Source organism: Sorex araneus, chromosome X, assembly GCF_027595985.1.
Source record: "Sorex araneus isolate mSorAra2 chromosome X, mSorAra2.pri, whole genome shotgun sequence".
Classification (NCBI taxonomy): Eukaryota; Metazoa; Chordata; class Mammalia; order Eulipotyphla; family Soricidae; genus Sorex; species Sorex araneus.
Genome location: NC_073313.1, coordinates 205,392,991 through 205,406,395, shown reverse-complemented (window position 1 = coordinate 205,406,395; position 13,405 = coordinate 205,392,991). Strand labels below are relative to the sequence as shown.

At 39.6% G+C, this 13,405-nt stretch overlaps 1 protein-coding gene across 2 annotated transcripts in view; it reads right to left on the bottom strand.

The window, feature by feature from the left end:
- Positions 1 to 5,897: 5,897 nt before the first annotated feature.
- Positions 5,898 to 13,405, bottom strand: part of DCAF17 (DDB1 and CUL4 associated factor 17) — a 34,552-nt gene continuing 27,044 nt past the window's right edge. For both annotated transcript variants that reach the window (XM_004601355.3, XM_055122392.1), the window contains exons 11-14: positions 10,435 to 10,525; positions 9,662 to 9,745; positions 8,087 to 8,242; positions 5,898 to 7,340 (exon numbers count right to left, since the gene is read on the bottom strand). In XM_004601355.3, the coding sequence (XP_004601412.2) occupies positions 7,179 to 7,340; positions 8,087 to 8,242; positions 9,662 to 9,745; positions 10,435 to 10,525 (493 nt within the window). In that variant the 3' untranslated portion in view covers positions 5,898 to 7,178. The remainder of the gene's footprint in view (positions 7,341 to 8,086; positions 8,243 to 9,661; positions 9,746 to 10,434; positions 10,526 to 13,405) is intronic.

Below are 13,405 nucleotides of genomic sequence, written 5' to 3'. Positions count from 1 at the left end.
AAATTGATTTTTTAACCATTGAAAGAACCATTTCTATGTCAAGTCATTTATTTGTATGAATACGCCAATTGTAGCTCATCTAAACTCTAAAATTCAGATTTGATGGTGGTGGGGTGCAGTAACTTTGTATGTGAAAGTTTAACACTACTGTAGTCATATTATACAAACTGTAATTAATAAGTAAAAATAAACCAGAACAAGTTTCTGGGGCTGGGGAGATAGCTCCCAGAGTCAGGGTGTATGCTTTGCATATGGGAGGCCTACACTAGGTACCAGGGTCTTCTGAGCACCAAAATGGAAGCAGCTCTGAGGATGGCTGCATTGTGGCCCCCAACAAATAATAATGAAACAAAAAACCACTTTATTAAGCATTTTCTTATGCGCCCAATATTCTAATTGTCAGTATATTACATCTGAGATAAAATAATACTGTCCCTTGCCTTGTGAGAACTTTGAAGAAAATTAGGTGTTTCTATCAAACAAACATGAATGTATTTCCTACCTCTGTGTGCAACAACTGTGGGGCCTTAAGCAAATTAACTGGTCAGTCTTTCTTCATTTTTAAAGGTAATTCATTCCCCATATGATTATTTTCAATGTTGAGAGACAATTCATTTAATATACATCATAGTGAAGGACAAGAAGCACTAAATAAGTTATCATTTTGAATAGATATGTCTGAGACAAAAAACTTTCAATTGTTGAAAAATCTTATATCCTCACTGGGTATTTTAATAATAACTGTGGCAGTATTTGCCTTTAAAGAAATGTTTAGAAAGATCAAAAAAGCAATAATCTTGTGGCATTCACACTGTCAGAATACACAATCTTAGATCAAGAAGTAATACATAGAAATACAACTCTTTTTCTTCTTTTTGGGTCACACCTGGCGATGCACAGGGGTTACTCCTGGCTTTGTTCTCAGGAATTACTCCTGGTGGTGCTTGGGGGACCATATGGGATGCTGGGAATTGAACCCAGGCTTGCTGCATACAAGGCAAACAGCCTACCCGCTGTACTATTGCTCCAGCCCTGGCATACAACTTTTAAAATACATATATATATATATATAATCCAGTGCCTCACACATGCAAAAAGCATGTACTTCTATCACCAAGTCTCATCCCAAACTTCAAAGCAAACTTATTAGCTTAATATCTGGGACTCCTGAAAGGAGCTATTCTGCTTCCCCTAGCTTTGTGCGAAATCCTTAGGAATTAGGAATCCTGAGGATTGTCACTAGCACCTGTTAAGCAGATAGGTGAGAGTGGAGTAGGAGGGGAGGCTAAAGTAGGCAAGAGGGTCACTGTCACTGTCACTGCCATACCACAGCTCATCGATTTGCTTGAGCGGGCACCAGTAACATCTCCATTGTGAGACTTGTTACTGTTTTTGGCATATTATATACGCCATGGGTAGCTTGCCAGGCTCTGCCGTGTGGGCGGGATGCTCTCAGTAGTTTGCTGGGCTCTCCGAGAGGGATAGAGGAATCGAACTGGGTCGGCTGCATGCAAGGCAAATGCCCTACCCTCTGTGCTATCACTCTGGCAAGAGGGTATTAACCCCTTTCTTCCATTTTCAAGATCAGAGGTTTCCAAACTTATTGGCTGACTGCCCCCTTTCAGAAAAACAAATAATAACAATAACAAAAACCCAGGGCAACCCCTCCCCACACCCCCTCTCAACCCCACCAAAATTGACCTCCAGTGAGCAGGAAGCATTAGTCCAATATTGTAATGGTGTAACACTGATTGTTAGTACTGTGTCCCCTCCAGGGGAGGGTGGGTATCTCCCACTTAGGAGAAAACTTCTTAAAAAACGTAGATTAATAGGGGGCTGCTGAGTAAAAAAAAAAAAAATGTGTTTTTTTTTTTTTTTCTGAGAAAGGGGCAGTAGGCCAGTTAAGTTTGGGAAGTTTTATTCTGGAGAATGTCGGTGTAATGCCTACTAGCTGGCAGAATGAAGGGCTGCATGGCACTGTGAGAGGTTAGGAAGTCTACACTATTGGGGAAAGCAGCAGAATTGTCTCCTCCTAGTTATCTGCAAAGTTTGAACATATTGTTATCTTCAACATGTTTTTATTTCTGGGGAGGAGGGTGGTGGTGCTGGAGCTACAACCAGTTTTCTCCTGACTGGTTTGGGCAGTTTTTAATCCACCATCCAGTTAACTGTCATTCGCTCAATTCCCACATGATACACTGGCTGAAATGAAGTAGCAGCAGCTCATCCTTCTAGTTGGGGCACAGTCTTCCTATTTGTAACACTGCCCACACCTCCCTCCTGTCTTTTCACTCTAGCTCCATTTCCTGTCTGCTCCCATATGGCATCTGGATCCGGGTCTGATTTGATTTTGGTGGACCTGAGACAGTAGGAGTTTCTTTGTGTTCAATTCCTATTTGACTAATAGTATCCAACCTTATTGCCCTGTGGAAAAAGCCACCAGAAATCTGAGATCTAGATTTCTTGAGCAGATGAGTTTCTTTCAGTAATTTCTTTCTTTCTTTCATTTTTTCTAAGGGCAATGACTTCACCGAGAAGGGGAAACTCGATGAGCACCTTAAAAATATTACAGGGTTGAAGTTCAAAGACATTCTCTTTTGGAAACACTATTAGAAATGGAGAGAAAACCTGCTTTTACACAGCACTGTAAAACTGTGCTTCCTTTCTTTCGTCTAATATTTCAATTTATTTCTTCTTACCAGATTGTTTTCAAGAAGTAAATGCAATGAACAGTAAATTCTCTGTGTAGGTATGGATAGTGTCCAGTGGAAGTTTGGGGCAACCTAGCACATGAGAACTACTCAATTACTTTGTAACTATAATCATGCCTATGCATGTTCTGAAAATTTCAAATATTAAATAGTACTATTAGATATACGGGCTGGATCGATAGCACAGCGGTTGGGCATTCGCCTTTCACTCGGCTGGCTCCAGTTCGATTCCTCCGCCCCTCTCGGAGAGCCCGGCAAGCTACCGAGAGTATGGAGCCCTCGCAGCAGAGCCTGGGAGGCTACCCGTGTGTACTGGATATGCCAAAAACAGTAACAATAAGTCTCTCAATGAGAGACGTTACTTGTGCCCGCTCGAACAAATCGATGAGCAACGGGATGACAGTGATACAGTGATTAAATATACATAAAGTGAGAATAGATTTTCAACTAGAGCTAAGAGGATCAGAACTTAATATACAAAGATAATTTTTATCATCTTACTCCTAAGGTATTCACTTCTATTTCCCAAGATGGTTGTTATTCAGAAAGATTTATTTTTGGTTCATAGATACATATTTCTCCTTATTGTAAAATGCTAGCAACTTATTTCCCATTGTGCAAAATATAGTTTTAGGATTTTTTTATTTTAAATTTGTTGACTTATTAATTTCTTAACTCCTTGAATAATTAATATCTTTCTCACCTCCACCCTGATAATCAGTCTTGATGATGAACTTAAAATTTAGCTGCAAAGTTTAAGGGGAAAGCTGAGCAAAATTCTCATCATTCTCCTTTTGTTTTTGGACCTTACCTGGCAATGCTCAGGGCTTACTCCTGGCTGTGTGCTCAGAGATGCTTCCTGGCAGGGCTCAAGGGGCCATATGTGGTGTGGGGATTTAAACTGGGGTTGGCTAGCCGTGTGTAAAGCAAGTACCCTACTCTTGGTATTATCTCTTTTTTTTCCCCTGCTTTTTGGGTCACATCTGGTGATGCACAGGGCTTACTCCTGGCTCTGCACTCAGGAATTACTCCTGGCGGTGCTCAGGGGACCATATGGGATGCTGGGATTCAAACCCGGGTTGGCCGTGTGCAAGGCAAATGCCCTACCTCTGTGCTACTGCTCCAGTCTCTATATTATCTCTCTTATTCATGTAATTCTCAATGTGGATTCATGCTAAAAATGAGGGGAAATCCAAAGGATTTTAAGGCAAATCCTTCATGCTAAAATTACATATTTTAATATTCAATTTGAATCAGCAATGATTTTTACTGCGGTTTCGTGCCATTTATTTTTAAGAGTTATTCTTTTGAGGTGGACCAGAGAAATATACTAAATATGTGGATTGCAAATGTCTGAATATGTCAAATAGAATGCACAAAAGAACATTTGTGCACCATTAGTTAAGATGCCTGTTTGTTTGGTGTTTTCGGCCACATCCAGCTGTGTACAGAGCCCAGCCCTGTACTCAGGCTAGGCTCAAGGGATCATAACGGGGTGCTAAGAATTAAACTCAGGTCAGCTGCATGCAAGGCAAGCACGCACTTGCATCCACTATATATTCTCTAGTTATTTTTTTTTTTCTTTTTGGGTCACACCCAGCGATGCTCAGGGGTTACTCCTGGCTTTTGCACTCAGGAATTACTCCTGGCAGTGCTTGGGGGACCATATGGGATGCCGGGGATCGAACCCAGGTCAGCCGCATGCAAGGCAAACGCCCTACCCGCTGTGCTATCGCTCCGGCCCTCTAGTTAGTTCTTTTAACTTTTTGAAGATTGACTTCAAGCATCGTATTTTAGATTGGTTCTAACAAAGAAGAAAAATAATTACATATCGCAGCCATTAGCTGCTTCTAGCTAATCGGTCAGTTTCTAAACTACTAAGAACTCCTGAAACTTTTCAACTCTTCTACTGGGAGAACTGGTACAATACAGGATACATATCTGATTGCATAAGTAGAAAATGAATGCCGAGGAAGAACTGGAAGTCTTACCAAATATACAGAATAGTGGAATCTGAACATTCTTACTTACACACACACACACACACACACACACACACACACACACACACATCCATATATTTATGTAAAGCTATGAGAGAGAGAGAGAAGGCGAATGAGAGGGAGAGAGAGAGAGAGAGAGGGAGAGAGAGAGGGAGAGAGAGTGCTAAGCTGGGTATGTACTGTTAAAATTTTCACTTGAGGATGAACCAAGAGCCGCGGCACGAGAAGCAGAGCCTCCCGCCTACTGACTGTGATCCTGAGGTCTCCTAACCCATTTTGGCACCAGAGCAGACTCTTGCAGCCATGCATTTTGACTGCGAACTGAACTACAACCTCGTGCAGCCCGGGAAGGGATTTTTTTCCCTCTCCACCCCATTTTTCTGAGCGAAAATGGCGGCAGCGGCAGCAGCCACGCGGTGAGAGCCACCCTCTAAGACCCCTACACCAGGAGGTAGGACTTTCTTTAGTGACGTAGCCTGTAGGTGATCCTGGGAGGGGAGGTGTTCCCGGCGCGCCTTCCGCCCAGAGATGAACCAAGAGCCGCGGCACGAGAAGCAGAGCCTCCCGCCTACTGACTGTGATCCTGAGGTCTCCTAACCCATTTTGGCACCAGAGCAGACTCTTGCAGCCATCCATTTTGACTGTGAACTGAGCTAAAATATTAGAAACCCAAAACCGCGCGGCCGCTATCGCGGCCACGCGGACTCAAAGTCTTCACCTTTGCCAAGGAAGAGAAATTATTCGATGATGCTTATTCAGCAGGCCTGATTGTTGGGGAAGGTTTCCAATCAACAATAGTGAGTTCTGTATGGAAATATGAAATGTACTCAATATATAGAGAGAATAATGGGAATATCATCAGCTACTTAGATGGGGGGAGGGGTGGGAGGGGGTTGTATTGGGGTTCTTGGTGGCGGAACGGGTGCACTGTTGAAGGGATGGTGGTTTAATCAGTATTTGACTGTGACTTAAACCTGAAAGCCTTGTATTTTTTTTGTTTTCACGGTGGTTCAATAAAATATTTCTTTAAAAAAAAAAAAATTTTCACTTGAAATTTCCTAAAATCTCTTACATTTTTATATAGTAGAAACACAACTCGATGGAAACATCAAGCCAAGAGACTAAAACCATGGAAGAAAAGAAGATAGAAGAAAAACTGTGTGCAATAGAGGCTGGAGTCGGGGAGCTGGCAGGAGGGAACTGGGGACACTGGTGGTGGGAAATGTACACTGGTGAAGGATGGGTATTGGAACATTGTATGAACAAACCCAATCATGAATAGCTTTGTAACTGTGTATCACACAGCTATTCAATTTTTAAAAATGAGTTAATGGGTTTCTAACACTCAGTTAACATTTTTAGAATGTCTTTCTCCTTGAACTAGCCCACTAAATTCTCAATGACCTAGAAACACCATTGTGAGAGATAACAATCAATCATCATAAATTGACTTTTATTTATTTTTTGACAATTCCATTTGCCATTTTGTTTTGGCAAGCAATATAAAGTAAATTTGTCATGTGCTTGATAAGGGTGGAGGTTTGGGGGGTGGGAGGGAAACTAGGAACATGGGTGGAGGGAAGGTCACACTGGTGGTGGAATTAGTGTTGGAACACTGCATGCCTGGAACGACTGTACTGTGAATAATTTTGTAAATCATGATGTTGTAATAATAAAAACATGTTTTAAAAAATCACTGTATCATTGTCATCCCATTGCTCATCGATTTGCTTGAGCGGGCACCAGTAACGTCTCCACTGTGAGACTTGTTGTTACTATTTTTGGCATATCAAATACGCCACGGGGAGCTTGCCAGGCCCTGCAGTGAGAGCGAGATACTCTCGGTAGCTTGCCAGGCTCTCTCCGAGAGGGGTGGAGGACTCGAACCCGGGTCGGTCACTTGCAAGGCGAATGCCCTACCTGTTGTGCTATTGCTCCAGCCCATTTAAAAAAATAAAAAGAACAAAAGTCAATTACTAAACATATACACAAAAACAACACAGATATACAAATATAATTTTTCTTAAAAACCTTTCTAGCTTTCACATGAGAGATAACATTTCATATCCATAAACAAAAATTCAGTATTTTTTTTTCCTTTTTACCTTTCTTGGTCTTGGCAACCAACACTCCAGACCATATTTTAAGAACCAGGCTGAACACCTTCCCAGCAGTGTTCCTCTCTCCAGCAACTGGAATTAACTGGTTCTGACTTTTCTTCTCCCCAGCATTTCAGATTTGCACCACCACCTGGCTAAAAGTTCTGGAATCAAAGACTTCTTTTGTCACAACTTTCTTTAGCTAGAGTCTAAGAAAAGAAGTCACCGTCATCTGAAGCCAACACAATACCTCTACTGGAAAATATTGGAGAATTTAATATACAGAGGATTAAAAAAGACGACTCGACAAAATTGCCAGGGTGTTTGGCTAAAAGTCTTCTTAATTACATCTGAAAAATTTAAAATTAGTGAAATCTCATTTTTTTGTCACAGCTTCTGTTTGTGGTTTCTTCTTCTTCCCCAGGGTCACATACCATCTGGTAAACATAGCAGCTGAAGACTCTGCTGGGTTTCTGTTCTATGTGTAGTACCAAGTCTCTGTCAAAATAGACTTCATGGCTATATGTCTGTAATGAAAACACAGTCAAATGAAATCTCTTCTCAGATAATCCCTAGAATTTTAAATACCTATGATTGAGCATGCAAGCTCGCGCGCGCACACACACACACACACACACACACACACACACACACACACACACACACACACGTTACCGGAAAGCCTTTTTTGGGGATAGATATACAGACTACATCAAAAAAAGCATTTTGGAAAATACTGCGGGTGAAAAAAAACCCCGTAACTAAGGCATCTTAATAACCAGACTCTGTTGCCAGTACTGCTATCATTTCACTGGCTAAGCTGTGAAGTGGCTCAGACTTGCCACTGACAGAGCAAGGATGGGGTGAAATAATGTTTACTGTTCCTTTTAACTTTTATGTTCTACAATACTCAGAAAAATAGACAAAACTGTCTATGCAAAGTGCCAGGAATCCAGCATGCTTAGATATGGTATCTCTTCAAAATCTTGGAATTCATTATAGTGTAACTTTATTTTTAAAAACATTACCAAACATGAAACAGGAGAAAACAAGACTAGTAAGGAAATAGCATATCTCTGGGTAAAACTTAAAGCTTGGTCCTGAAGGATTGCTAGTGTGCATCCTCTTGACCCCACAGGAGCACGATTGTAGCAGGACTCATGCTGACCTGCCGCATGAAGGGGAGAACTCTTGTATTCGGTCTTTGTTATAGGCGAGCCCAGGCTGACATAAATGTCACCCAGGGAAAAATGCTTCCATGAATTCTACTCACCACATCCCATGACTCTACTAGTGGAATGCTTTTAAGTAAAGTTCCATATTCATTACAGTGGAAATCCAGATGAGCTTTCCCTTCAGTATCTATTTGAGTAACAGCTACCACAGAAAGCAAATCCAACTCATCTTCATAGTCCACAATTTTGAAAGTCTTGGTAGGTAGATGGATAAAAGCAGAGCAGGAGTGAGAACAAAATTCATTATTAGGATTATTTCTACACCTGTAATTTAATGATGCTATTAATCATAAAATTATGGAGAAAGAATGGATAGCAGCATAGTTACGACTCTATCTCTTATTCAATACATTTGTAAAATTTCAGTCCAAAGATTTTCAAGACCTAGTTTCCGACAGATTTTGAAAAGTGGAAATAAGTCTGTGTAGATCTCTACCCAAATAATAAATGCAATTCTCTACTATGAGAGCAAACCAGAGTTCTCCAAAATTCAACTGCTACCTTTGACATGATTTCCAAACAGAAATATACACACAAACCTCAATTCTTAAACCTGAAGACTACCCAACTATGCTTGGGAAGATTTTGAAAAACAAAAGTCAAGAACTGATATCCCATCTTACTACTTATGACTCTATTTACCTCCTTTAAGAGAAAGATAAAGTAAAAATGGCAGCTTCTCTGTGAGCATATATATTTTTTGGCACCCTTGGATGTTCAGGTCTTACTGCTGACTCTTCATTCAGGGATCACCTCTTGGTGGAGTTCAGAGGACCATATGTGGCTCGAGAGATAGACTCAGATCAGCCATGTGCAAAGCCATACCTACTGTAGTACTGCTCAAGCCCTTTATGAATAAAAATATGGATTCTATTCGCAGAACAGGACTAGAGTAAGAAGTGTTAGTTAAAAATAATAATGGTAAATATTCTTTCTTTTTTTTGGGGGGGCATCACACCCGGCAATGCTCAGGGATTACTCCTGACTCATGCATTCAGGAATTACTTCTGGCAGTGCTCGGGGGACCATATGGGATGTTGGGAATTGAACCCGGGTTGGTCGTGTGCAAGGCAAATGCCCTACCCACTGTGCTATCGCTACAGCCCCAATAGTGATAAATATTCTAAGAGGAAAAGAACCCTAGCTTCAAGGAACCCTGCTTGAACCCTGCTTCAAGGAGGAAAACTTTAATTCTAACATTCTTACAGAGGAAGTAGATCAGTGTTCAAATATTTCTTTCCCTGGCCCATGAACATTACTGTACACACCCATGTCTAGCAATAAAAAGGTAAAATTATAAAGTAATCAGGATATAACTTAAGAACTTTCTCTTAGGAGGGTTTCTGTCCTAAAAAATATATACACCATAAAACAGAACAATAACTTAATGGTGTCTTCACATTATTTTAATTCTATGACTCTTTCCATAAATAAAATCTCATAATTCTAATGTTTAAAGAGAGGCCCATCTGGGATGCATGGAATGAAATAGCAGCAATAGTCCTATTGACTAACCCTGTGTGAAGCTCCTCACTCAGTCTGGGAACCATAATTTTAAAATCATAGGGCCAGAACACACTAGTTTGGTTTGTTGTCTCTGCCTAAAGTAATACCTCTTGTTCTGGGTCATCATCAAGAAGGTTAAAATTCCTTTTTACCACCCGTCCAGAAGATGTAACAGTTACTAAGTTTTCATTCTGTTAGATAGGGAGAAATAAAAAGAGAATAAATTCTGTTATGAACAGTCAATGACAAAACTGTATTAACAAATTTGGTAAAAGAAATCAACTCTTCTCCAGTATCAATAACACTTTTCTCAACTGAGAAAATTCTAAGTCTCCAATTAATAAAAACTTTATTAATTTTTTTATTAGATAAAGTACCAAAATAGGAAAAAATAAGACAAAGGTTACTAGTTTGCTATTCCACTTGCTCTGCTGATTTTTGTCTTAATATTGTAAGACAAATGAAAAAGGAAATCTGCATTTGGCAACTTCCCTTTGCATGATTTCTTTATTTTCTTAATTTGTACACAAGAGGAAAAGGATCATCTGAGTTAAAATTTAATGTATAGTTTTTAAAGATTTATATGCATCTCAAATAACTAGTCTGTACAATTTATTAAAGCCAGAGATAGAAAATTTATCAATAAAAATGTAAAGGGAAATGCAGCAAGGAAATAAAAATTAGCAAAATTAAGCTCAATATATTTTAACTCTAAAATCTCTTACCTACATGGGACTAAGACCACCTAGCCAAGTAGAACAGATTTTTATAGGGCTGTATTGTGCCTTCCAGCAACACTAAAAGGCAAACACATTTGCCTATCACATTTTTGTAGAGAAAGACATTGACATAAAAAGATTTTAATGTATTCCTGACTTACTTTGTTATTCTCCCTGTTGGCCAAAATGACAAAATCTTCAGAGACTTGATGCTGGCCACTATTATTTTCCACTTCATTTAGCTTTAAAACTCTGAAAAGGGAAAAGAGATTCTAAAAACCCTTCAACACACCATCAAGGTGCCAAAGTTGAACTATTGAAATGAAACACAACAAATGAAAATTTTAAGTTTGCATCATATGTTATACAATTTTATATAGAACTTATAAAAACACTGAGTTAATTCTCTCTTCCTGATTATCCCATGCTATGAATGTCAGATCACTTAGTGTTCATAAATTCTCCACATTTGAGAGTATTGTTAAACAGAAAAAAACACAGGGAGCCTCAAAACAGGTGTTACTGACATAGGTCATGGAAGTTTCCACAATCCTAAACCACCTTCCAAACTTTATGAGTTAGTATTCGGAAGAGGCTCATTTCTGCCATCTTGAAACATGTTTCAATGTTCTGGTTTTAACATTGAGATAAGTAATTTAGTAACATTATAGTAGATATTTGCATTTTTTCCCCCTCTGAAAATGGGATTATCTATCAATAAACTTAACAGTTACTGATAAGACAGACTGGAAAGGCAACTAACCCTAAACTAAGAGTTTTCATAGTACAACTAATATTGAAAAACCACAATTACTTAACAGTTTTCTTCTTTTCTTAGGGTTATATTTTATGTTTTTTTCCCCCCAAGTGCAAATGGCCTTGGAGATCAAGCTTACTAAGCAAGAGAAAATAATTTGCTCACCACCCACACAAATCTGTTCACAACATTAATAAACTTCAAAAGCACAATGTTCTTAAAGTTTAGAGTCCAACGTGGACAAAAGGAACAGCAGGGAGAAGCAGTTTCTGTAGCCAGGAAAAACTGGCAGACTTTGCCAGAGACAAAGAAGTCAGATTACAATTTAAATTGCTTAGTTATCATAATTAGTGCCAATATTTAAAAGTGCCTATTTTTTAAAACTGGGTAAAAGGTCATACACCATTTGTGTAGCTTAAGGTGTCTTAAACTCAGACACCTATTCAAAGATAGCTGGAACAAGCATTAAAATGTAGGCTTACTAAAACTGAACCATAGATTTTAAGACTGCTTGTGAAAGTTCTTAATACATTTCACAAAATGCCTTCATTCTTACACTCAATCCAGAGAAGCAAACTAATTACCAGGAAGCATGAGGATGAAAGAAGGCAGACACCATCCCTTCTGTTTCAAACTGACACCTGCTCTGTGCTCAGTATCTGAGTATTCCTGACACTTTCTGCAAAACACTTTGCTTAATGCTCCTGATTCCCAAGCTAGTCGGTTAAGCAGATAATAAACACAAACAATTAAAATTTCTCAAAGTGCTATGAAAAGATGACATAGTGACAGGTACAGTGAAAACGTAATGAGGGAGGCTGATCTAATGAGGGGTACCAAGAAAGGACTCTGAAGAAGTGACAACTGAGTTGGGTATAAAATAAACAAAACTTAGGCAAACAATATGTGGAGAAAACAAACCCCAAATGGTTGGAAGGAGTCCTTGCCTTTCTAAGAATAAGAAGGCTTGACTGAAATAGCCTGCATAGGAGAAGGTTCTTTCAAATTATGCTAAATAAATTGGTCTTTTTTTTGGGGGGGGGGTGGTTGTGAATGAGGGGTGAGGGTTTTGGCCACATTCAGCAGTGCTCAAGGCTTAATCCTGGCTCTGTGCTCCGGGCTCACTCCTGGGGGCAACAGGAGAGTATATGGGGTACTGGGGATCAAAGGAGGGTCAGTCATGTGCAAAGTAAGCACCTTATTGGCTGCACTCTCTCTAGTCCTAAATAGGTCTTTAATTTAAAAGCATTAAGGAGGCATATGGCTGCCATGTGTCTCTTGAGCACTGCTGGGTGTGGTCCTCAAGCAACCAACCGATCAACCAAATAAACAAACAGGATAGCAAATTAAGGACAGACTAGAAGGAAATGCACCTATAGATTGCCTGATCTTGTCCTTAGTGGTGGAACTATGGTAGATTTTTATTTTTTAAAGTAAAGCACAATTTACTTGCTAAATTCTGTATTTGTTAAGGTTTCTAAAATCACCCTGGCTTCTGAAAAGAAAATATACTTACGGGGTACAAATGTGAATTCTTGGAATCCTCTAACTAGGTTTTTATGATTATTGTTCAGGTTAATAATGATAAGGGTCTGATCAGGATGGTCAGACCAAGGGTAGAAATAGGTATATTTCAAGAAACAGCAGCAAAATTAATTGGATCAGATATATGGGATGTATGGATGTATATGTGTGTGTGTATACGTGTATGTATATGTGTTTGTGATATATATGTGTATATATATGTGTGTATATATATGTGTGTATATATACACACATATATATACACACACAGAGAGAGAATATGTGAGTGTTTAAATGAAAGAAAAGCAAGAAGGCAAAAAGAGGGCAGATAGCACGAAGTGTTAAGGTGTTGGTGTTGCACAAGCTGACCCTGGGTTGACCCCCCTGCACAAGGTCTGTGCCAGCAGTGCCTAGAGGGACCTCCGAGCACAGAGCCAGGAGTAAACCCTGAGAACCACCAGGTGTGATCCAAACACCAAAAACAAAGACAGCAAGAATGTGTTAACGATTTGAGATTTCTGGCATGAGTTAAGATGGAGTATTTGTTCTAGGTTATATACATAGTGAAATTTTGGTGAATACCCGATCACTGAAGTCAAGGGGATAAGCAGAGCCAAGGAGAAAAGGAGTAAACATTGCAAAGAGAAGAGTCCCTACGGCCTGGGAATATCCAATAACTGGAGTAGAAGTGGAAGGGGAAGAACATGAGAGGAGACCAAGACAGATCAGAGCAGGAGAAAAATATTTCGGAGAACTATGGGAAGCCAAATGTACAGAGTTTCAAGGAAGGAGGGGAACGGACAGGATGGAGGTAAGAAGCTAGAAAGTGAAACATGGCCTACTTCACACAA